General features: G+C 40.3%; 1 protein-coding gene across 2 annotated transcripts in view; it reads right to left on the bottom strand.

Annotated features, from left to right (window-relative positions):
• The window catches only part of LOC143033487 (ribosomal protein S6 kinase delta-1-like), a 329,868-nt gene that overhangs the window by 140,187 nt on the left and 163,341 nt on the right, over positions 1 to 26,340 (bottom strand). For both annotated transcript variants that reach the window (XM_076198986.1, XM_076198987.1), the window contains one exon: positions 11,909 to 12,021. In XM_076198986.1, coding sequence (XP_076055101.1) covers positions 11,909 to 12,021 — 113 coding nt within the window. The remainder of the gene's footprint in view (positions 1 to 11,908; positions 12,022 to 26,340) is intronic.

The raw sequence follows: 26,340 nt of genomic DNA, 5'->3' as shown, positions 1-26,340 counted from the left end.
ACATTCCATTAATTCTACAATCTCCTTTTCCTAGTTCAATGAATTTGTTCACACACCATTTTCCATCATTACTCATTTCCCTTTCCATGTCTAAGATTCGACTCAAATTTCTTCTTTCATACTTACCAAAACTGGAAAAACAGTCTTCATTATACAGTTTAAATCTTGCTGGTGTTTCAAGTCCTCTGTTTATGTTGTACTTTGGCATGGTGCCCCTAGATGGCTCTGCAGTTTTCCTTGTACTATTAAGAATTTTCATCTTTTTCTGTAGTCGACAGAGGTCAAGTGAGAAGATGTTGACAGTTCGGAAGCTCATGTGTGTGTGTAAGTGCATATAGGCCTGGTTGAGAGAAGAGTGTTGAGGAAAGGGAGGATTTTTGGATGGATTTAAATGAGTGCATAGAGGGTTTAAGGACAAATATCAATGTAGTAGTATTGGGAGACCTTAAAGCTATGAGAAAGAAAAGGAGAAGGAGTATAAGAAGAAGCTGAGAGAGGAGTGGGAGGGAGTGAGGGATAGAGTAGAACTAGGAGTGGAGGAGGAATGGGGATGGTTCAAGGAGGGAGTCATAAGGTGTGCAAAGATGGTGTGTGTAACAAGCAGAGCGGGAGGAAATAGAAGGAAGGGTAGTGAGTGGTGGGATGAGGAAGCAAAGAAGGGTGTAGAAGAGAAGAAGCAGGCTTTCATAGATTGGCTACAAATTAGGATGAGGGATTCGTATGAGAGGTACAAAGTAAAGAGAAGGGAAGTTAAGCATAGGATAAAGGAAGCAAAGAGGAGAGCAGATGTGAAATGGGGTAAGAGTATGACAGAAAGTTTTGAAAGTAATAAAAAGATGTTTTGGAAAAAATTAAAAGAGGAAGAGGAGGTGAATCAAGTATAGAAGAAAAGGTAAAAGGTGCTGATGGAGAGATGATAATGGAAAAGAAGGCAGTGAGAGGAAGGTGGGCAGAGTATTTTAGGAAGTTGCTAAATGTGAAGGAGGGTAGGGAAAGGTAGTTGGAGTGGGAAGCGCTAAGAAAATGAGAGTGATGAGTGAGGAAAATGGAAGAGAAATAGGGAAAGATGAAGTGAAATCAGCCATAAAGTTGATGAGACCAGGTAAGGCACCTGGGTTGGATGGATGCCATGCAGAATGTCTGAAGAGAGGAGGTACAGTTATGGTGGACTGGATGGTGAGATAATTTAATGTTTGTTTAAGAGAGGGTAGATTACCAGAGGACTGGAAGAGTGCCTGTATAGTTCCGCTTTACAAGGGAAAGGGGAACAAGTGTGAGTGTAATAGTTTCAGAGGGATCAGTTTGTTGAGTGTAGTTGGGAAGGCTTATGGGAGGGTCTTGATTGAGAGGATTAGGAGAGGAACAGAGGGAGTAATTGGTGAGGAACAGTGTGGTTTTAGGTCAGGTAGGGGTTGTGTAGATCAGATTTTTGTGGTAAGACAGATATGTGAAAAAGCTACAGGAAAAGGTAAGGATGTTTTTTGGGCTTTTATGGATTTGGGAAAGGCTTACGACAGGGTAGACAGGAAGGCACTGTGGGAGGTACTGCAAATATATGGGATAGGAGGAAAGCTGTTAAGAGCAGTCAAGAGTTTTTTACGAGAGTAGCAGAGCTTGTGTTAGAATTGGAAATGGAGAGTGAATGGTTTGAGGTGAAGGTGGAACTTCATCAGGGATGTGTTATGTCACCCTGACTATTCAATATATACATGGATGAGGTGGTGCGAGAGGTGAATGCAAGGGTGGTGGGTCAGGGGTTGGAGATGGTTAAAGAAAATGGAGAAAAGTGTGAAATAAGCCACTTGTTGTTTGCTGACGACACTGCGCTTGTAACAGGATCAGAGGAAATTAGTGACAATGTTTGAGAGGGTATGTGAAAGAAGGAGGCTGAAAATAAATGTGGGCAAAAGTAAGGTGATGAGATGTACAAGGGGAGAGAGTGACAGTAGGCTGGAGGTGAGCATTAAGGGAAAGAGACTGGAGGAATTGGATAGTTTTAGATACTTAGGTGCAAATGTGGCAGGAAAGGGAGGAGTGGGGGTGGAGGTAGAATGTAGCTTGAGAGAAGCGAGTAAATGCATCGGTGGATTAAAAAGTGTAATGAGAAATAGACATCTGGGAATGGATGCTAAGAGGCGGTTATATGAAGGAGTGATTGTGCCAACAGCATTGTACGGGGCAGAAACATTGAACATAAGAGAGGAAGAGAGGAGTTTGAATGTGTTTGAGATGAAATGTCTGAGAAGTATGATAGGGGTTACTAGGCTAGATAGAGTGAGAAATGAGGTGAGGAGAAGAACAGGGGTGGAAAGGGAATTGGGAGATAGGGTTGATGAAAGAATATTGGGATGGTTTGGACACATGGAAAGAATGAGTGAAGAAAGATTAGTAAAAGAGGTGTGGAAGGCAGAGTTGGAAGGAGTGAATATGAGGGGGCATCCTAGGATGAGATGGATGGATAGTGTAAAAGGGGCATTACAAAAGAGAGGAATATCTTCGGCGTGGATCTCGGGGTGACCATTTCTGTTGAGGAAGGATGGGAGAGGACAGATGATAGGGGCAAATGGAGAAGGATTGTGTATGGATGAGCTATGATGCATTAAAGGGAGTGGTGGGGGGATGGGGGGTGAGGAAGTATGTATGAGTAATAATTTGACGCAGCCCAAAGGGATTGCTCAGCATCTTCTTTTTTGCATGAAGGGATGGAGAGGGGGTCGCCAAATTAATGAAGCGGCCTTGCTGTGGATGTGCTGTGTCTTGCAACACTGCTTCTGACCCAAGGCAGTGGACAGGTTGCAGGTATGACCCATCATCCAGGAGGTGCCAAGATAAGAGGGAGGGAGGAGGGTGGAGGGGAGTGGAATATGTAGGGGATAGAATGGGTGGGAGTGGTTTCCATGCCTTTTTCTTTTTGGCTACCCTCCATGTAAGGGGGAAAAAGCCTTTGGTATATGTATGTTAAAGCTAGGGTAGGAAATGAACCAACAGATGGAGTGGTTGAGAAGTGTGGAGTTCCAGGGAAAAATTGTAGTGGAGAGTTGATGGTGGTGTGTATAGAGAGTTGATGATAGCAAATACAGTGCTTAGGAAGAAAATCAAGCAAAAGTACACTTAGGAGACGGTGGTGGATGGAATGGAGTATAACAGGAAGAGTAAAGGATGTACATGTTCTAAAGGGAGAGAGTGGGGGAATACCAGATCATTTTTTGGTGGATGGTAAGTTGAGAGTGGAGGATAGATGGAGAAAGGAGAAAAGGACAGAGGGTAGGGAGGTGCTTAGAGTAAACTGCTTAAATGAGAAAGAAAAGGAGAAGGCATACAAGAAGCTGAGAGAGGAGTGGGAAGGAGTGAAAAATAGAGTAGAACTAGGAGTATAGAAGGAATGGGGATGGTTCAAGGAGGGAGTCATAAGGTGTGCAAAGATGGTGTGTAGAACAAGAAGGATGGGAGGAAATAGAAGAAAGGGTAGTGAGTGGTGGTATGAGGAAGCAAAAAAGGTTGTAGAAGAGAAGTGAGCTTTCACAGATTGGTTACAAAATAGGATAAGAGAATTATATGAGACGTACAAAGAAAAGAGAAGTAAAGCATAAGATAAAGGTGGCAAAGAGGAGAGCAGATGTGAAATGGGGTATGAGTATGACAGAAAATTTTGAAAGTAATAAAAAGATGTTTTGGAAGGACATTAAGAGAGGAACAGGAGGTAAATCAAGTAGAGAAGAAAAGGTAAAAGGTGGTGATGGAGAGATGATAACAGAAGAGAAGTCAGTAAGATGAAGATGGGCAGAGTATTTTAGGAAGTTGCTAAATATGAAGGAAGATAGGGAGAGAAAGGTAGTTGCAGTGGGAAGTGCTAAGAAAATGACTGTGTTGAGTAAGGAAAATGGAGGAAAAATAAGGAAAGATGAAGTGAAGGCAGGTATTAAGATGATGAGAGCAGGTAAGGCACCTGGATTGGATGGATGTCATGCAGGATGTCTGGAAAAAAAAAAAAAAAATACAGTGATGGTTGACAGGTTGGTGTTTTTATGGTTGGTCTTTTATGGATTTGGAAAAAGGCTTATGACAGGGTAGACAGGAAGGCACTGTGGAAGGTATTGCAGATATATAGGAGGAAAACTGTTAAGAGCAGTCAAAAGTTTTTACAGGCGTAGTAGAGTTTGTGTTAGAATTAGAAATGGAGAGAGTGAGTGGTTTGAGGTAAAGGTGGGACTTCATCAGGGATGTGTTATGTCACCCTGGCAGTTCAATTTATACATGGATGGGGTGGTGCAAGAGGTAAATGCAAAGGTAGTGGGTTGGGGATTGGAGATAGTTAAAAAAATGGAGAAAAGTGGGAGATAAGCCAGCTATTTTTTGCTGACAACACTGTGCTTGTAGCTGGATCAGAGGAGGGATTGAGGAAGTTAGTGACAAGAGTTTGGGAAGATGTGTGAAAAAAGGAAGTTGAAGATAAATGTTGGTAAAAGCAAGGTGATGAGATGTACAAGGGGAGAAAGCGACAGTAGACTGGAAGTGAGTATTAAGAGAGAGAGACTGGAGGATTGGAAAGTGTGGTGAGAGGTGGACATTTGGGAGTGGATGTTGGGAGGAGATTGTATGAAGGAGTGATTGTGCCAACAGCACTGTATGAGGCAGAAACAAGGAACAAAAACAGAGGAAGAGAGGAGTTTGAATGTGTTTGAAATGAGGTGCCTGAGATGTATGATGGGGATTGCTGGGCTGGATGGAGTGAGAAATGAGGTGGGGAGGAGAGTAGGGGTGGAGGGGGAATTGGGAGATAGCGTTGATGAAAGAGTATTGGGATGGTTTGGACACATGGAAAAAATGAGTGAAGAAAGACTAGTAAAAAAGGTGGGGAAGGCAGAGGTGGAAGGAGTTAATATGAGGGGTCGACCTAGGATGAGATGGATGGATGGGGTAAAAGGGGCATTGGGAAAGAGGGGAATGTCTGTTGAGGAAGGAAAGGTGAAGAAAAAAGATAGGGATGAGTGGAGAATGGTTGTGTATGGATGATGCTGTGATGGATAAAAGGGAGTGAGTAGGGGATGGGGTGTGTGAATGATATTTTGACACAACCTGGAGGGATTTCTCCCCGTCTTCTCTTTTTCTGCATGAGGGGAAGGAGAGGGAGGGTCGCCAATTTGAGGAAGCAGCCTTGTCGTGGATGTGCTGTGTCTTTCTACATTGTTCCTGACCCAGGGCAGAGGGCAAAATGCAGGAATGACCTGTCATCCAGGAGGAGCCAAGATAAGAGGGAGGGAGAGGGGTAAATGGGAGTGGAGTTTGTGGAGATGGAATGGGTGGGAGTGGATTTTATGCCTTTTTTTTGGGGGGGGGCTACCTCCCTTGTAATGGGGAAAAGCTGTTGGTATATGTATTTTTATATTTTGTTCACATATTTTGGCAATTGTACTAGTTAATGACTCTGGTCTATAATTCAGTGGTATCAGTTTCCTCCTTTAAATATTAGTACTTATTTTTGCATTTTTCTGGTCCAATAGTACCTTTCCCTCTTCCAAAGAACATGTTACCAATTAATGTACCGTATTTTTTGGACCATAAGGCGCTTCGTACCATAAGGCGCACCCGTAATTTGCTATTCCCCGTCCTTACATAAGGCGCACCTGGTTAGGTAGGTCAAACACCACCAGAGGCGCCACCGTCGATGACGAGCACAATAGTGTGACATTTTATGTGCACACCATGCAAACGGCCAAATTTACATACCGCGTGAAATTTCATTCATACAAATGTTATGCGAGAGTATTTACTACGATCGTAGTAAATTTCAAACAATTACATCATCAGTTACATGTCGGTACATAAAAACATAAGATAAACATGGCGGCTTGCATTCAGCAGTAAATCAAAAATTGGTTTATGTTTCAGTGTAAAAAATGAGCTAAATAAATTCAGTGTATTGGCAACTGACCAAAATGAACGAAAACTACTAGTCTCGCGGATTATTCTAATACCAAAATAAAGGCATCGTGTTACGGAAGAGCTGAGAAATCGGTGGTACTAATTAGTTTTTTTTTTTTTTTTATTGGGTCGGATTATCGGATAACAACATCAACGTCCATCCCGCCATCTTATCTATGATCACTGGTGGTATGAATCAAACTTCACTCTATTAAGTTTCTTACTATTATGTTATTAGTGTAATAGACTTACAGTTGAATTATTTGAACTATTTTCTTTAAAATGTGTGATTTTCATGTAATATGATCAAAGAGAAGTTACGTTTTTATCCTCCGTAATATTACGGACCACAGCTATGATTCGTCCTGCCCGCTATCTATGATCATTGGTGGTATGGATTAAGCTACACTATTAAGTTTGTTACTGTTGTGTTATTAGTGTAATAGATTGCATATAGTTGAATTATTCAAACTATTTTCTTTAAATTGTGTGATTTTCATGTAATTTGACGGTATTCGTAGCTGTGGTGGGTAATTTTAGAGGATAAAAACGTAATTCTTTGATTAAATTACATGGAAATCACACATTCTAAAGAAAATAGGTTAAATAATTCAACCATGTGCTAAATTCTTATATAAAATTGTGCCTGTCAGTAAAAACCGTCATTGTTTACGTTTGATCGGCGATTAGTCAGACCACACGTTTTGGCCCAATTTTCCCTTCAAAATGCAATATCTAGAGAACTAGGACAGCTAGATGGATAATTCAAATTGCATTGTACTCACAGCAACTTTCTGCATGCCATGAGAACTACTTCAGCTCAAATATCAGGAATTCCATTTTCATGTTGACCTAGCTAACCTGGTCTCGTCATCGGATAATCATGCAAATGTGAGTGCATTCAGAACTGAACATTTTCGTTGTTGAATGAGAAAAATCGGTTGGGATTTAGCAAAATTACAAAAATAAATGACATATTTTTTATTTTGGTCAGTGAAATCAGACCACCTCCATGGACGGTCTGCCCTGCCAATACCCCTATAAAACAACAAACATGTTCACTTAAAAACACAAGATTACAAATGAAGGTAAATTTTTAGTTTCGACCATGGGCGCAATATAGCAATAGAAAATTAATTATTAATTTTGTAAATTATAATGTATCAACGTAACATGCAATTTTGTGAGCGGAAATAAAAAACAAAAAAATTGCTGAAACGGATTTCATAACTAACGAAGTCGTGTCGGACGAATGGTACGCCATGTTTGTTATGATAGATGCCGACGTCGAAGAAATGAAAGGGTGACAAATTCGTCTAACCTAATCTAACCTGTGTTTAATAAATCATTACCTGCAAATTAAATGTCATCCGGCTCGTCCTTGTTGTTGTTGTCGTGAGAGACGGCATCCCGATCCTATGCTACCAACTTCTTTTATTAGTATATTACGTTGGTACATTTTAATTTACAAAATTAATAATTAATCTTATATTGCTATACAGGTAGTTGTCGACTTACGACCTATGCGACTTACGGCTGATCGACTTTACGACCACGAGATAGTGCAATAATATTTAACATTTAATAGAGTAATAGAATTGCAATGTTATGCCTGGCAGTGCAGTACAATTACTTTGCACGCCGCGAGACGCGAGTACGATAGTTTTGGCAGGTTACCGGCAGCGTCACCCTCCCTCTCATTCAGGAGCATGTGGTATTTCTGACTTCATTCATGACAAGGATTATATCTTTAAATTTTTTGTGCTTCAAACCCCCATGAAGATGTCTAAAAGAAAATTATCTTTCGATATTTCCAAGCCTGCCAAGAAACAAAGAAAGGTTATTGATCTTGACACGAAAATGAAAGTAATAGAACATTATGAAGGAGGGAAGAAAGTTTGTGATAGCATGTGAACTTCAGTTATCACATTCTACAGTGTCGATAATTTTAAAAGACAAAGAGAGGATCTCAATTTTGCCTTGGATTTTATATTTCAATATGTTTTGCAGTTAATAAAATGTAACAGTAAAACTTTTTTATGCCTAGTCTGTTGTCGATAATATGTTCGGTACAGCATTTTGTATTTTTATGTTTTGCAATATTTTCGGTACAGTACGTAAACGAAAAGAATGTTTTGAAATATTTTTTTCCTAATTTTGCCTTGCATTATGTATTTTTATGTTTTGCAATTAATAAAATGTAACAGTAAACTTTGTTTAAGCCTAGTCTGTTGTCGATAACAATATTTTCGGTACAGTACGTAAACGAAAAGAATGTGTTTTGAAATAATTTTTTTCCTAATTTTGCCTTGCATTTAGTATTTTTAATGTTTTGCAATTAATAAGATGTAAATTATACAGTACAATGATTTTAATTTAACCAACAAAAAAGTATTTGTAGGTCAAAGATGACAGGACTTTATTCTGTATGCGTAGGCATAGGCTACGTTTCCTAACGACAATTATAAAAAGAATAATGAATATTAAACAACGTAGCTCAAAGATGATAAGATTTTATTCAGTATGCATACGTTTCCTAAAGAAAGTCTGATGATAGAATAATAAAAATGTTAAAAAATGCAGTATTAAATATCATAGGTCAAAGATGATAGGATTTTATTCAGTATGCTACGTTTCTCAAAGAAAATCAGATAAAATTATAAAAAAGGTTTAAAAAATACTATACAACATAGTTCAAAGATGCTAAGATTATTTCAGTATGCTAAATATAATATAGAATATACATGCATACACTAACAAAAATAATATTTAAAGGGTAATATATACTGTATATATATAAAGTCCGACTTGCGTCCAGATCGACTTACGACCTGTCTGTCGGAACCGAACTTGGTCGTAAGTCGACGACTACCTGTATTGTGCCCATGATCGAAACTAAAAAAATACCCAAATTACTACAGTCTGAGTGGAGCGAGACAAGACCAATGCAAAATGGCTGTCTGTGTTGTGGACGCTATCATGTCATAGCCATGATAGCGTGAATGAATGCGGTGGCATGGACCCGAAAACTGTCGAAGTTTTCGGAATTTTCTTTTTTTGGCCGATTTTAAGGATTTTGCCCGCGCTTTATGGTCCGAAAAATATGGTAATTTATCTACTAATTGTTCTCTACACCCTTTTAGTATCTAATCTGAGATCCAATCAGGCCCTGAAACCTTTCTAACTTCCAATTTCTTGAGTAATTCAAACACTTCACTTACTTCCACTGTTGTGATATTCATAGCATTTTCATTTTCTTAACCCTTCTGTCCCTCAAACTTCTCATCCATACTGAATACTGACTGATAACTTCCCATCATTACTTTAGCTTGCCTTTTTGCATTTTCAAGTTGAATATACTTTCTCTATGCTTCAGCTGACCATTTACAAGACTCAAGAACAATTAAGGTTAGTCCTGACACTTGTCAATTATATCCCTCTTTTTCTCTTCTCTTCGTATTGTTGTATATTTTCTATTTTTCTTTATTCATCTTTTGTCATTTTAGTTCTTCCTTTTTTGTTACCTCTCCCAGAGCTTGTCTCCTTTTTGTTTTTCCAATGAATATCTTTTATTGAACCAGTCCTTTGTACTTCTCTCCCACTCATCTTCAGTACGTACTTTTCCATTCTTATATTGTAAATTTTCACAAAATCATTCCATTTCTTTACAATTTCCTCATTTTTCATTACGCCCCCTCCAGGCTCCCTGGAAATCTGTTTGAGTATGTATGTACTGGGGTATTTACCTAATTGAGTATACAGGAAAGGAGAACAAATTATGGGAGACTGAATGTCTAAAGGATGTGAAGAAATACATTTTTCCATTTAGATGCATAAATCACTTGGAACAGCTTAGGTGATATAGCCCAAGCTGGAACAATACATAAATATAAATATAAGTATAATAAGTGGAAATTGAGGATATAGATTAAGTTGGAACTGCACATGAATTTGAGGCTGGATATGATAAATCTGAGAGTAGGAGATGGGACTGAATGAGCAGTGTTCCTTTCCTGTATACTATGATTATACTACAATGTATACTTTCCTGTATACTCTCCAATTATCATAGCTTCAAATTCATGTATGGTTCCAAATAGGGCTCTTTTCCAATCAACATGCTTTGATATAAATTCATGTGTCACAAATAAAACTTGTTGTCATGTTTAGCATTAGAGTGGTGGAATCACAAATTATATTTGCAGATGGGACCTCCAGGATCCCTGTGCTATCCTGAACAAATACAGTTTCATTATATTTCTATGTATTCTAATCTATTACAAGAGTCATAACCACTTGTAACCACAAAATTAATTTTTCAAACTGCTTCAGCTGCCCTATGGTTCAGATATTAGTGTTTCTTTTGTTCCTCATTTTGAATTCATGTTGGATTCTAGGATGGACTATATCATCTTTTAGGCTATCCCAGGACCTTATGCATCTGTATAGAAAACAGCATTTTTTCAAATTCTTCAGATATGTGGGATTTTCTACATCATGGTATGGGAAAGGCAGAAATCACCAGTCTCTATTTATGTGAAAAGGTGAAGGCACTCCAGTTGAAGTTGATGGGGAGAGATTTTGGGTTCAGTCCAGAGACTGAGATTCAGCCCATTGGGGTTACACCTCCAGATAGAGGCAAGGATGTTGATGGAGTTTGAAGATGGTCATCAAGGAGATGGTTCTCTCTAACCTACATATTGCAAGACCACCAGTGAAGGTAACCATCATTGGGCCTATGTGGTGTGAAATTTAGATAAAAGAGGAATGTAAAGAACTGTCCTAAAAGAAAAAATAACTGTGTGAAGTCAGTGGTGATTACAATGAACAAAAGATCAGAAATCAAATAACCTGTGATACTGTTGCATACGTATGAAGTTTTATAAATGCTGCATGGGTCAAACAATTCACAATAAAGGTAAATTTGTACCTTATTGACTGTAGTATGAAATGTATAGTGTATTGACTATGTCAAGCAAGGAAGGGAGAGAGTGGGGGATGGGGGGAGTGGGGAATGGTTGTGTTTTGATGATATTTTGATGCAGCCTGATGGGATTTCTCCCTGTCTTCTCTATTTTCGGCCTGAGAGGTCAGAGAAGGAGGATTCACCATAAGGTGAAGTGGCCTAGCTATGAATGTGCTGTGTCTTGCTGAATTGCTTCTGACCTGGGCTGTGGGCAGGAGAGCTAAAATGAGAGGGAAGCAAGGGTGGTGGATGGAAGTGGAATGGGTGGGAGTGGGTGCATACCTTTGACTTGACTACCTCCCTTGTAAGGGGGAAGAAGCCCTTGGTTTATAGATAGTGATGAAGGAAAAGTAAGGTGAATAAATCAAAATAGTTCATGACTACTTAATAAAAGTTCTCCTGTTGGCATGCTCTTCCTTTGTAATCCTTTGTAAACCAAAGGAAATTTTCATGATAATAAGTATTTTGTGAGGACGATGTCACATCATAAATCATGAACATTAATCTATCTATATGCCAAGGGCTTTTTCCTCCTTACAAGGGAGGTAGCCTAGCCAAAGTCAAAAGACATATATCCATTCCTACCCACTTCACTCCCATCCACCACACTTTCCTCACTCTCATCTTAGCTCCTCATGGATGATCCATCATCCATGAATCCTGCTCACTACTTTGGGTTAGAAGCAATGTAGCAAGACACAACACATCCACAGCAAGGCTGCTTCACTTAATCAACAACCCCAACTCTGTCCCCTCGTGCAGAAAAAAAGCAGATGAGGAGAAATCCCTTCAGGCTGTGTCAAAATATCATTCACACATAACCACTCCCTTCCCCCCACCCCACCCCATCCCTTTCTTGCATCAAAGTATCATCTATACCAAGCCATTTTCCACTCACCCCCACTCCTGCCTTCAACTTCAAATAAATTAAGAATCATTGTTAAGAATGTATGTAAAAAGGGTACTCAACATCATATAAATCACAAAAATATCTACATATGAAAACATATTCAACCATACCCCACACTTCTTCTTATCCTTGCGTGTTAACCGAGCCATCAGCTGCTCAGCTCTCACAAGATACTGACTCGTTTTCTTCCTCACAATTTCCCGTTTACTGCTGTTCATGTCAACTGAAAAATTTAATGGCAAGTTAATATTTTTTGAAGAGGTGTGGAAGGCAGAGGTGGAGGGAGTGAACATGAAGAGACAGCTAAGGATGAGATGGATGAATGGGGTAAAAGGGGCATTGGGAAAGAGGGGGATGTCTGTTGAGGAATGAGGGGAGAAGACAGAAGATAGGGGTGAGTGGAGGATGCATAGAAGGGAGTGGGTGGGAGATGGGAGGATGAGGGAATATGTGTGAGTGATATTTTGATGCAGCCTGAAGGGATTTCTCCCTTTCTTCTCTTTTTCTGCACGAGGGGATGGTGAGGGGGGTCACCAATTAAATGAAGTGGCCTTGCTGTGGATGTGTTGTGTCTTGCTACATTGCTTCTGACCCAGGGCAGTGGGCAAGATACAGGAAAAAAAAAAAAAAAAAAAGGAGGGAGGGGATGGATGGGAGTGGAGTATGTGGGGATGAAATGGCTGAGAGTGGATTTATGCTTTTGACTTTGACTATCTCCCTTGTAAGGGGGGAAAAGTCTTTGGTATATGTATGTACAAATAATTATTCTTTGAACTATTATCATTATTCTTTTTTTAAAAATACAGTACTGTAGAATCTGAAGTCAAATATAATACATTTTATACACATAGATGAGATAATGGAAAATATCATACAATGCCTGATCAGTCCTTTATTAGAGTATGCAATGGAGGTGTAGGCTTCACATAAAGTGAAAGATATATTAAAGATAGCAAAGAACAGCAACTATATTAGTTCCCAGCTTTGTGAATAATCCATATGAAGAGATACTAGAAGCATTGAACCTGCCATCATATTAATAAAGTTTGAACTACAAGAGGAAATTGATCTGGGAAGAAATGAGAAACATAGAAAAGGAAGACTGATGTACAACAAAACGGATTTTGAGAAACTCAGAAAATTCTTTTAAAAAGTGAACTGGGAAAACTTCTTTAATGAAGAAACAAAGATGGAAGAGAAATGGAATATATCAAAAGAAATTTATAAAGAAGGAATACATAAATACATACCAAAGAAGAAGCAGGAAAGGGTGTACATTGAGTGCTGGTATAACAAAAAATGTAGTGAGGCAAAAGACAGAGATAAAGCTTGGAAAAGATGGAAAAAATATATATATATATATGGGTAAGTGGCAAATACATATCAAATTGAGAAACGAATATGTGAAAATATGCAGGGAAGAAAAATGATACTATGAAAAAGACATAATAGATAAATGTAAGGATCCACCTAAATCATTCTACAGGTATGTGAATTCTACAGATAAATGTAAGGATCAACCTAAATCAGTCTCTGGACTGAACCCCGTCTGGGGTATTGGCTGCATGTTATTGTGGCAATATAGCATGCAGTTGATACTTTAGGGTCTATATGGGGTGCCCCTATGGACCAGAGCCACACATCATTTTGTCTGTGATAGAGGAAAACTCTGTACATAGAAAAATGATGACACTTTTATACTACGACTGTCCCTCCATTATGCTGTCCCCCAACCCCTTGTTACTGTCCTGTACCATTTCTCTGAATATTCTTTTCCTTTTTTCGCTTACCCTGTGGTGGGGGAAAAGAATACTGCCACCAAGTATTTCCACTTGAGTCGTAAAAAGGCGACAAAAAAGGGACAGGGGATGGGATTAGGAGTCCTACTACCTGTAGCCCCAAAAGGGGACATTCCTAAAAAAAGAAAGAAAAGGCATAAGAGGGTCTGGGAGTTTTTCAACCAGTACCTAAGGTTTAGGTCTTTTAATGTGCATGGATGTGGCACAGATGAGAGTAAAAGGGAAGAGATAGGCAGTATGTTTGTGAGAAGAAAGATGGATGTACTGGCTTTGAGTGAAACTAAAATAAAAGGAAAGGGCAACTGTGAGTTTGGGAGTGTAGCTGGGAGGTACTCAGGAGTGAAGAGGGGATGAGGGAGAGAAGGGGTGGCTATACTAGTAAGTGAAGAGATAAGTAAGCAGGTAGTGGAGTGGAATGAGGTTTCATCAAGGTTGATGTGGATGAAGGTGAAGCTGGGAAAGGAGATATGGGTTTTTGTAAGTGCGTATGGGCATGGTAGTGAGAAGAACGTAGAGGAAAGGGAGGCATTCTGGGTAGATATAAATGAGTGCATAGAGGGATTAGGGAGAAATGTCAATGTAGTTGCATTGGGAGACCTAAATGCTAGGGTAGGAAATTAACCAATTGATGGGGTAATTGGAGAGTATGGAGTTTGAGGCAAAAATCGTAGTGGAGAGTTGATGGTGATGTGTCTTGAAAGAGAGTTGATGATAGCAAACACAGTGTTTAAGAAAAAAGTCAAGCATAAATACACATGGGAGAGGGTGGTGGCTGGAAGGGTGGCAGATAGAGCGTTAATGGACTATATAGTGGTGGCCAGGAGTATGGTAGGAAGAGTTAAGGATGTACATGTTCTAAGGGGAGAGAGTGGGGGAATATCAGATCATTTTCTGGTGGAAGGTAAAACAAGAGTGGAGAATAGGTGGAGAAAGAGGAAAAGGGCAGAAGGTAGGGAGGTACTTAGAGTGAACTGCTTAAATGAAGAAAAAAAGGAGAATGAGTATAAGAAGAAGTTGAGAGAGGAGTGGGAGAGAGTAAAGGATAGAATGGAACTAGGAGTGGAGGAGGAATGGGGATGGTTCAAGGAGGGAGTCATAAGGTGTACAAAGATGGTGTGTGGAACAAGGAGGGCAGGAGGAAATAGAAAGAAGGGTAGTGAGTGGTGGGATGAGGAAGCAAAGAAGGGTGTAGAAGAGAAGAAGCAGGCATTCATAGATTGGCTACAAATTAGGACGAGGGAATCGCATGAGAGGTACAAAGTAAAGAGAAAGGAAGATAAGCATAGAATAAAGGAAGCAAAGAGGAGAGCAGATGTGAAATGGGGAAAGAGTATGACAGAAAATTTTGTAGGTAATAAAAAGATGTTTTGGAAGGAAGTTAAAAGAGGAAGAGGAGGCGAATCAAGTAGAGAAGAAAAGGTAAAAGGTGCAGATGGAGAGATGATAATGGAAGAGAAGGCAGTGAGAGGAAGGTGGGCAGAGTATTTTAGGGAGTTGCTAAATGTGAAGGAGGATAGGGAGGGGAAGGTAGTTGCAATGGGAAGCGCTAAGAAAATGAGAGTGATGAGTGAGGAAAATGGAGAAATAGGGAAGGATGAAGTGAAATCAGCTGTTAGGATGATGAGAGCAGGTAAGGCACTTGGGTTGGATGGATGCCATGCAGAATGTCTGAAGAAAGAAGGTACAGTTATGGTGGACTGGCTGGTGAGGTTATTTAATGTTTGTTTAAGAGAGGGTAGAGTGCCAGAAGACTGGAGGAGTGCCTGTATAGTTCCGCTTTGCAAAGGAAAGGGGGACAAGTGTGAGTGTAGTAGTTTCAGAGGGATCAGCTTGTTGAGTGCAGTTGGGAAGGCTTATGGGAGGGTCTTGATTGAGAGGATTGGGAGAGGAACAGAGGGAGTAATTGGTGAGGAACAGTGTGGTTTTAGGACAGGTAGGGGATGTGTAGATCAGAATTTTGTGGTAAGACAGTTATGTGAGAAATCTATAGGAAAAGGTAAGGATTTTTTGGGGCTTTTATGGATCTGGAAAAGGCTTATGACAGGGTAGACAGGAAGGCACTGTGGGAGGTACTGCAAATATATGGGATAGGAGGAAAGCTGGTAAGAACAGTCAAGAGTTTTTACGAGAGTGGTAGAGCTTGTGTTAGGATTAGAAATGGAGAGAGGGAATGATTTGAGGTTAAGGTGGGACTTTGTCAGGTGTGTTATGTCGCCCTGGCTGTTCAATCTTTACATGGATGGGGTGGTGCGAGAGGTGAATGCAAGGGTAGTGGGTCGGGGGTTGGAGATGATAAAAGAAAATGGAGAAAAGTGGGAGGTGAGCCACCTGTTGTTTGCTGATGACACTGCGCTTGTAGCAGGATCAGAGGAGGGATTGAGGAAGTTAGTGACAGAGTTTGAGAAGGTGTGCGAAAGAAGGAAGCTGAAGATAAATGTGGGCAAAAGTAAGGTGATGAGATGTACAAGGGGAGAGGGTGACGGTAGGTTGGAAGTGATATTAAGAGTGAGAAACTGGAGGAAGTGGATAGTTTCAGATAGTTGGGTGCAAATGTGACAGGAAAGGGAGGAGTGGGGGTGGAGGTAGAATGTAGATTGAGAGAAGCGAGTAAATGCTTTGGTGGATTAAAAAGTGTAATGAGGAATAGACATCTGGGAATGGATGCTAAGAGGAGGTTATATGAAGGAGTGATTGTGCCAACAGCAATGTACAGGGCAGAAACATGGAACATGAGAGAGGAAGAGAGAAGGAGTTTGAATGTGTTTGAGATGAAATGTCTGAGAAGTATGATAGGGGTTACTAGGCTAGATAGAGTTAGAAATGAGGAGGTGAGGAGGAGAACAGGGGTGGAAAAGGAGCTGGGAGATAGGGTTGATGAAAGAATATTAGGATGGTTTGGACACATGGAAAGAATGAGTGAAGAAAGATTAGTAAAAGAAGTGTGGAAGGCAGAGGTGGAAGGAGTGAATATGAGGGGGCGTCCTAGGATGAGGTGGATGGATGGGTTGAAAGGGGCTTTACAAAAAAGAGGAATGTCTGTAGAGGAAGGACGGGAGAGGACAGAAGATAGGGGTCAATGGAGAAGGGTTGTGTATAGATGAGGCTGTGATGCATGAGGGAAAGTGGGTGGGGGATGGCGGGTGAGGAAGTATGTATGAGAAAATATTTGACGCAGCCCAAAGGGATTTTTTCCCCGTCTTCTCCTTTCCTGCATGAGGGGACGGAGAGGGGGGGTCACCGAATTTATGAAGTGGCCTTGCTGTGGATGTGCTGTGTCTTGCGATACTGCTTCTGACCCAGGGCGGTGGACAGGATGCAGGGATGATCCGTCATCCAGGAGGCGCAAAGATGGGAGGGAGGGAGGAGGGTGGAGGGGAGTGGAATATATGGGAAATGAAATGGGTGGGAGTGATTCCTATGCCTTTTTCTTTTTGGCTACCCCCCATGTAAGGGGGAAAAAGCCTTTGGTATATGTATGTAAATTGAAAAATAAACAAGAAATAGTGAAACTGCATCAAGAGAATGAGGAATATACAGATGATGTAGAAATGGCAGAGGTTATGAACAAACGCTTTAAGTCTGTTCACAATATAAAATGCGCATAATTGGGAAGAAGAAAAGGTAGAAAGATCCCCCTGATGAAAGAAATAATTGTAACACAAAAAGAAATATGGGACCAAATAATAACCCTTGATGTCAGAAAATCACACGGCCTGGACGGAATTGCAAATTGGATATTAAAAGAATGTATAGATGAGCTAGCAGACAAGATATTTAGAATAATAGATTGTTCACTCAAGGAAGGAAAGGTACCACACGACTGGAAAACTACAAATATTGTACCAATATATAAACGGGGAGATAAGGAAGACCCAACAAACTATAGACCGGTCTCCCTTACAAAGACAATAGCTAAAATATATGAAAAAGTTATCAAAAGCAGATATATTAAACATCCGGATGAAAATAAAACACTGAATCCAAAACAATTTGGGTTTAGACAAGGATGATCTTGTGCCACCAACTTGATTTGTTTTTATTCAAGGCTAATAGACATAATACAAAAAAGGGATGGATGGGCTGATTGTGCTTTTCTAGATTCACAAAGGGCATTTGATAAAAATACATACATACATACATACATATACCAAAGGCTTTTTTCCCCTACATGGGGGGTAGCCACAAAGAAAAAGGCATAGAAACCACTCCCACCAACTCCATTTCCTATATATTCCACTCCCCTCCATTCTCCTCCCTCCCTCTTATCTTGGCACCTCTCACATATCTGTCTTACCACAAAGATCTGATCTACACAACCCCTACCTGTCCTAAACCTGCACTATTCCTCACCAATTACTCTCTCTGTTCCTCTTCTAATCCTCTCAATCAAGACCCTCCCATATGCCTTCCCAACTACACTCAACAAGCTGATCCCTCTGTAACTACTACACTCACACTTGTCCCCCTTTCCCTTGTAAAGTGGAACTATACAGGCACTCCTCCAGTCCCTGGCACTCTACCCTCTCTCAAACAAACATTAAATAACCTCACCAGCTAGTCCACCATCACTGTACCTCCTTTCTTCAGACATTCTGCATGGCATCCATCCAGACCAGGTGCCTTACATGCTCTCATCATCTTAACTGCCTTCACTTCATCCTTCCCTATTTCTCCTCCATTTTCCTCACTCATCACTCTAATTTTCTTAGCGCTTCCCACTGCAACTATCCTTCACATTTAGCAACTCCCTAAAATACTCTGCCCACCTTCCTCTCACTGCCTTCTCTTCCATTATCATCTCTCCATCTGCACCTTTTACCTTTTCTTCTCTACTTGATTCGCCTCCTTTTTCTCTTTTAATTTCCTTCCAGAACATCTTTTTATTGCTTTCAAAATTTTCTGTCATACTCTTTCCCCATTTCACATCCGCTCTCCTCTTTGCTTCCTTTATCTTATGCTTAGCTTCCTTTCTCTTTACTTTGTACCTCTCATACGATTCCCTCGTCCTAATTTGCAGCCAATCTATGAATGCCTGCTTCTTTTCTTCTACACATTTCTTTGCTTCCTCATCCCACCACTCACTACCCTTCTTTTTTCTCCCGCCCTCCTTGTTCCACACACCATCTTTGTACACCTTATGACTCCCTCCTTGAACCATCCCCATTCCTCCTCCACTCCTAGTTCTACTCTATCCTTCAATCCCTCCCACTCCTCTTTCAGTTTCTTCTTAAACTCACTCTCCTTTTTTTCTTCATTTAAGCAGTTCACTCTAAGTACCTCCCTACCTTCTGCCCTTTTCCTCTTTCTCCACCTATTCTCCACTCTTGTTTTACCTTCCACCAGAAAATGATCTGATATTCCTCCACTCTCTCCCCTTGGAACATGTACATCCTTAACTCTTCCTACCATACTCCTGGCCACCACTTTATAGTCCATTACCGCTCTATCTGCCACCCCTACCACCACTCTCTCCCATGTGTACTTATGCTTGACTTTCTTCTTAAATACTGTATTAACTATCATCAACTCTCTTTCAAGACACATCTCCACCATCATTTATCCACTATGATTTTTACCGGGAACTCCATACTTCCCAATCACTCCGTCTATTGGCTCATTTCCTACCCTATCATTAAGGTCTCCCAATACAACTACTTTGACATTTCTCCCTAATCCCTCTATACACTCATTTATATCTACCCAAAAAGCCTCTCTTTCCTCTACGCTCTTCTCACTACCAGGTCCATACGCATTTACAAAAACCCACATCTCCCTTCCCAGCTTCACCTTCATCCACATCAACCTTGATGAAACCTCCTTCCACTCCACTACCCGCTTACTTATCTCTTCACTTACTAGTATAGCCACCCCTTCTCTCCCTCGTCCCCTCTTTACTCCTGAGTACCTCCCAGCTACACTCCCAAACTCACAGTTGCCCTTTCCTTTCAATTTAGTTTCACTCAAAGCCAGTACATCCATCTTTCTTCTCACAAACATACTGCCTATCTCTTCCCTCTTACTCTCATCTGTACCACATCCACGCACATTAAAAGACCCAAACCTTAGGGTACTGGTTAGAAAACTCCCAGACCCTCTTATGCCTATTCTTTTGTTTTTAGAAATGTCCCCTTTTGGGGCTACAGGTAGTAGGACTCCTAATCCCATTCCCCGTCCCTTTTTTGTCGCCTTTTATGACTGAAGTGGGAAAACTTGGTGGTAGTATTCTCTTCCCCCACCACAGGGTCGGCAAAAACAGAAAATGAATACTCAGAGAAATGGTACAGGACAGCAACAAGGGGTTGGGGGAAAGCATAACGGAGGTACAGTCGTAGTATAAAAGTGTCATAATTTCTCTATGAACAGAGTTTTCCTCTATCATAGACAAAATGATGGGTGGCTCTGGTCCGTAGGTGCGCCCCACATAGACCCTAAAGTATCAACTGCATGCTATTTTGCCACAATAACATGCAGCCAATACCCCAGATGGGGTATAAAAATACCAAACAAAAAACTAAATAAGAAAACTTGAAACAACAGATGTACAAGGAATGTTTATGAAATGGATGGTAGTTAGAGACAAAAACTTAACCTGGGAAGAAATGATAAGTGGAGTCCCACAAGGTTCTGTACTAGCTCCGATAATAATAATAAGTTTATTTGGCATTGAATCAATATATATGAAGTTCATATAATGAAATGAACACATAGTTGAAAGTAACAATTACAATTGCCGAGGATAACACAAAAAAGCATGTAAGCTTATTTCCACTGTGATCCTCATTAGACTGTTTTTCTACACTAAGTTACACAGACAACATACGTAGGGGTTAAGGGGACCAGAGACAGTCATGAGCAATACCAATCAGTACACATATGACACATAAACATTATTATAGATCTGCTATTACTAAAATGTTCGTAACACATAGGATATTGAGACCAAAACAGTATGAGTACCAGATCAGTGTAGTACCATTAATGATATATCACATTATTCTACAGCTGTAGCAGCAAGTGTAGGACAATAAAGGGGGGTCCATCCCAGGGTAAGAGTAAATATCAAGTACCACGGGATAGAAGGTAGCAGGCCATCAACAATATCAACATGTTGTTATAGTGAATGCTACATGGCAGCTTGGGTCACCTATTAATTAATTCCAAAATTTACCTGTACCTCAGGATAGAGTGGGCAATTACACATTAGTCTGAGCACTAGGAAGTAGTACATTATAACCTGAGGCACCAGAAGTAGGGTACAGGGGACCAGTACTCATATGAGTAAAACAACAAGGAGATCAAATGAAAGGTCCAAATACCTTGTTGCCTGGTGTCCTGATTCACCAGGTTTGTATTATGATCAGATCATAACTGTTCTTGGACCATACCTGAGACATATACCATACCATGACAAGCAAAACAAAGGTGGAAACCAGTTTTGAACATCAAACTGTCATTATACATTATACTGTCACATCACTTGTGACTCACAAAATTTTTGGAAGAATTATACATATACATAAACATCTGATTAACTAATAAATCAATTACAGTTGGAGGGAACTGAGTGGTTTGGAAGAGTATTACCGACTTGCAAAATTGAAGTTCGAAACTCTGAAGCTTCAAATACCAAGATTGAAGACAAATACCAACTCTGAACCTTCGAAACTCCAAACCGCGAAGAGTGGAGGAAGAGAGAAGGACGATAAGGGAACAGTCGACAGACAGAGCTGGTGGAAGTCAGGACTGCTGGAGCAAAAATACAGCCTAGCTGGTGTATCACTGCATCACCATCATGACTTCATTCTGCATCGAATTGTCTGGGTGAGCTTGGACCAGTGGAAGAAGTACGGTCGGCGAGGAGCTGCAGGCTGGACAAGTCACTTCGCTTAATCGTTCAACTTGGCGAGTAAATCTCCCTCCACCCCCCTTCAGTGATAGGTGTCGTCGATGCTAATTCGGGATATGATGGATACTCACGGCTGGAAGAAGTTTATGAAGCATTGACTCTCGCAACAGTTGTATCTGCTAGAGTTGTGACAATGTATTCTGTGACAGTTATGATAGTTTTGAACATTTTGAATATTGGGGACATTGTGAAGTGCTGGTTGCTGTCGCCCCGCCAGTGAGATTCTGCTGTCTTTAGTCGAGTGACATCAGAATCTGAACTCATTACGAGATTGGCTATGTATTTACCTAGTTGTATTTTACGGGAAGGGGAGCTATGCTCGTGGGGTCCCATCTTCATATCTCATTTTATCTAAACTATTTTTAAATTCATGTATTGTTTTTGCACACACCACTTTCTCATCTAACTTGTTCCAACTGTTTATTACTCTGTGAGGAAAGCTGTTCTTTTTCAAGTCTCTTCTATAGCTGTCTTTTTTTATTTTCTTTCCGTGTCCTCTTGTATTTCTGTCATCCCATTTTATCAGATTCTCTCTATCAGTAATTTCTATGCCTTTCATGATTCTGTAAATAGCTATCAAATCTCCTCTCTCTCTTCTTTGCTCTAGTGTCTGTAGTTCAAGTTTTCCTAGTCTCTCTTCATATGATAGTTTTGAGAGCGTTGGTGCCAGTTTTGTAATTGCTCTTTGTATTCTTTCAAGTTTTTTTATACATTTTTTTGTACTTGGTGACCATATCGTTGCTGCATATTCCAATCTTGGTCTTATCAGGGTGATTAGTGCGATGATGTGTATGTGTGTGTGAATATATATAATTGTTTTATTAATTATTGGTGTGAGTGACTGATTGCTAATTATTAGATTGTATTTTAAACTTGTTTGATTTGGCCCTGCTCTCTGACATTTACACTACACTATATAGAAGGAAGTACCCATACAAAATTAAATAATTTATGCAGAACCCTCGTGGACCAGTGAAGCTGCCGTAGTAAGTTGAATTGTATATATGTATCTATTGCAATTAACATTTAGCCAACTCCTACTGAGGTGTAAATTTCTGACATATACCATGCTAAATCTCTGAAGGACAAAATGGGAGGTTATAACAGTTATGAGTGAATGCAGATTTGGATGGTATTACTCATGGAGTCTGGTACCCCTCACTAGGGTAGTAGTACATAAAATCAAGGCTGTTCTCAGTCCATAGCTGAGACATATAGTAATCCTTGACTTTTTTCTTGAAAGTAACCTTGCTATTTGACTGCTTAATGGACATTGGTAGTGAGTTCCATAGTTGAACACCTGTGAAGTGAAAGCTGTTTTTGGTGAAGTAACCAACATGAGTTAATAAAAGACCCTTGACTGTTCCGGGTTCGGTTCTCAGCAGATAACATAAAATTACAGCTCACATATGAAGGAGCATAATTATGAATGACACTGTAAACACGATTTAGTTTCAGCTGCTCGACAGGTAACATTCCTACTTTGCTAAATTCTTCTATACCAATATGACTACGTTGAGGTAAATTTACCGTGAACCTAATGATCTTATTCTATGCAACATGTTGCCGAGACTGTTTTTTTCTGCTCAGACTACTGTACCAAGATCTACAAGCATAATCAAAGTGATGCTGTATCAAGGCTGAGACCAGAAGCTTCTTTGTTTCCATATAAAAATTTCTGGCTTTTCTGTACAAAAATTTGACTTTATGTGAACACTTAGATACAATCTTATCCATTAAGGCATTCCCTGAGAGGGACTGATCTAAGGGTATTCCAAGATAAGTTACCTCTTGTTTTGACTCCATGACATTATCCCCACATCTCACCTGTACACCGTGGTGTTTTCCTGAGGTTGGGTTTTGATGCAAAGACAATACTTTCCGTTTTACCAAGGTGTAAAGACAGCATGTTATCTATGAGCCAGTCCTGGACTGATGACAGTTCAACACTCAGGGCCTCCTTTACTTCAACTGGGTCCCTACCTGAGACAATTAGTGTGGAGTCGTCTGCACAGAGCAGTAACTTACAGTTCACCACACCTGGCATGTCGTTAATATAGACCAGGAATAGAAGCAGTCCCAGAATTGAACCTTGTGGTACACCAGAAGTTATCTCTCTGTCACCTGAGCAGGCTCCATTTACTTGTACAAGTTGTTTGCGACCTGTGAGGTAGGACTTGAACCAGCCAATATTTGCCACTCCTAAACCCTGATTTTTTTTTTTTTTTTTTTTTTTTTTTTTTTTTTTTTTTTTTAAATAAAATATCATGGTCCACTGTGTCATATGCCTTTTGTAGATCCAACAAAACTAAACCCATGTAGTTACCTCTGTTGCATTCCTGTTTTATCAGATTGTAAAGGTATATTAAGCTGGTGTCTGTTGAGTAGTTCAATCTAAAACCAGATTGCATGGCATATAGTTGACTACATTCACAGAGGTAGGTATCTAACTGATTGTATACGATATATTCCAAAACTTTGGAAATAATACCTAGAATTGAAACAGGCCTGTAGTTTCCTGCCTCAGTTTTTGCATTTTTCTTATAAAGAGGTGTTACCCAAGCCCTTTTCATGTCGCTTGGGATAAACCCTGAACTGATAGACAAATTTATTATGTGAGTTATTGTGGCTCCATCCTTAACAAACCTCGCAGGAATATTGTCTAACCCTGTAGTCTTATTGGCACTTATGTTTGCCAGTAATTTAAACACTTCTTCTTGAGTAGTCTTATGTGGTTGGAAACACTTTGTGGACTTATTTTTATTGTACTCCTGAAAGTACCCCAGCCCAAACTTCCCAGAACCCGTTGGGAGGGCTTTTACTAGTTTAGTGGCTACGGTTGTGAAAAAGGAGTTGAAGTGGTTAGCTATGGTGTTCTTATCAGAGTTAAGCTCACCATTTATCATGAGTCCTATCATGTCTACTTTGTTACTAGGCTTAGTGTGAACTTCTAGGGTCTTCAGAGTTTGTTTAAGCTTCTTTGGATCATGTTTGTTCTGGTTCACCATGTTAGTACAATAATTAGTTTTGGCTTTTTCCTTCCAATATTTCACCTGATTCCTATAGTATAGATAGCCATTATAGTCCTCCTGTTTTCTACTTTTCCTAAATCTTGCAATAAATCTGTCTCTATCTCTAATCAAACCCAGTACTTCATTTGTCATCCATGGTTCTGTCCTCTGTTTTATTTGTATCTCTTCGAGAGGCGCTACTCTGTGAATAATAGTAAGAAATGTGTACTTAAAATTAGACCAGGCCTCATAAACATCAGAACAATTTAGTACTACCGACCAGTCTGTCCTACTCAGTTCATCTACAAAATGTTCCCATGAGTAATACTTCATAGAACAAATCTTCACTGTGTTGTGCTTATTATAAATCGTCTTCCTAGCTTTCCTAGTACAATATATGAGCTTGGGGTCACTAAGACCATAATCACAAGCACCAGCCTGCATTATCTTATTACAATCGGAGACCAGGATAAGATCTATGATGGACCTGGAAGTGCCTGTTATTCTAGTAGGCTCATCATCAATTTTAGCAAGTCCCTCATTGCCTTAACATGGTTATTGTTTGCACTTGCCAGATTCATATTAAAATCACCTAGGATAATAATTTCTTGGCCATGCATATTGACCTGATTGAAACAGGTAGTTTCTAATGTGCTATAGAAAGACATCTGTTTTGGTGGTCTGTAACAGACCCCACATAAGATGGGATGCAATTTAGGTAACAGTATTTCTATCCACACAGCTTCAAGGCCCTCGTTACTCATAAGGTCTGTATGGGGGTTGAATGCTATATCATTGCAAATGAAAGTACACACCTCTCCTCCGGCCTTATTTCCATCATTACGCACAACACTATAACCAAGTATTGCAATTTCTGAGTTGGAGATGGTACTGTCTAGCCAGGTTTCAGTGACACTGATGACTGCCGCCCTGGTGCACTGCACTAGTAGATGGAACTTGTCTATCTTTGGTAGAAGGCTTCTGGCATTCAAGTGCATGAAATGGAGGCCTCACTTGTTGAAGCAGTTGAAGTCATCCTTGGGTGTTGACTGGAGCAAGGCATAGTGATCAAGGTTAACAGGTACAGGGTCATCTTTACCATTGGACATGGGGGGGGCCTGGTAATTCTTTGAGTGTACACCCATTACAAGTGAAGTGGAGAATGTCCTCATTCACCAAGGTGGCATTGTAAGTTTTGAAAGAAATTTCACAACATTTGGTATGAGTCCACTCCCCACAGGAGTTGCAGCTGATGGCTGTGCTGTTGCAGCGGACTCCTTTTAGACAGTTTACACATGGGTGTTTTGGGACTCCCATTGCAACTGGGCCAGGATAGGGATATATATCACCACAGAGATGGAGGGCATAGGATACCAGAAGCTTGAAAGTGTTCATTTTTCTCTTCAGTGTTATATGAAAACTTCCCCTTTGTTTATCTAATTGAATCCGACACAAATTTCTGACTTCTTTTGTTGATGCAAGCAGGGGAAGGAACTGGCACAGAGTGGTCCTGGAGCTGCAGCGTCTACGTCGTGGGACCACCCCCCAACCCCAAGAGTTGGGGGCCAAATGGCAGCAACCACCCCTGGCCACCAGCTCTACGCAGGTGGCACCAATCCCCAAGAGGAGCTACGCCTACCTTGGGGAGTACCACAATCCTTTTTCCCAACATGCAATATTACGTTTTTTCTGCACCAAGGGGTGATTTTCCGGTGATCACCCCTCTTCTTCTACTTTTAGCTGGAGATGTAGAGAGCAATCCTGGGCCCACCACAAAATACACATGCCCAACATGCTCTAAACCCATTACTTCGAGCAGACAGACA

This window comes from Oratosquilla oratoria, chromosome 15, assembly GCF_046742065.1.
Source record: "Oratosquilla oratoria isolate Oo_2021 chromosome 15, ASM4674206v1, whole genome shotgun sequence".
Taxonomy (NCBI): Eukaryota; Metazoa; Arthropoda; class Malacostraca; order Stomatopoda; family Squillidae; genus Oratosquilla; species Oratosquilla oratoria.
The sequence above is the reverse complement of the archived record's forward strand: the minus strand, read 5'-3'. Positions and strand labels throughout refer to the sequence as shown.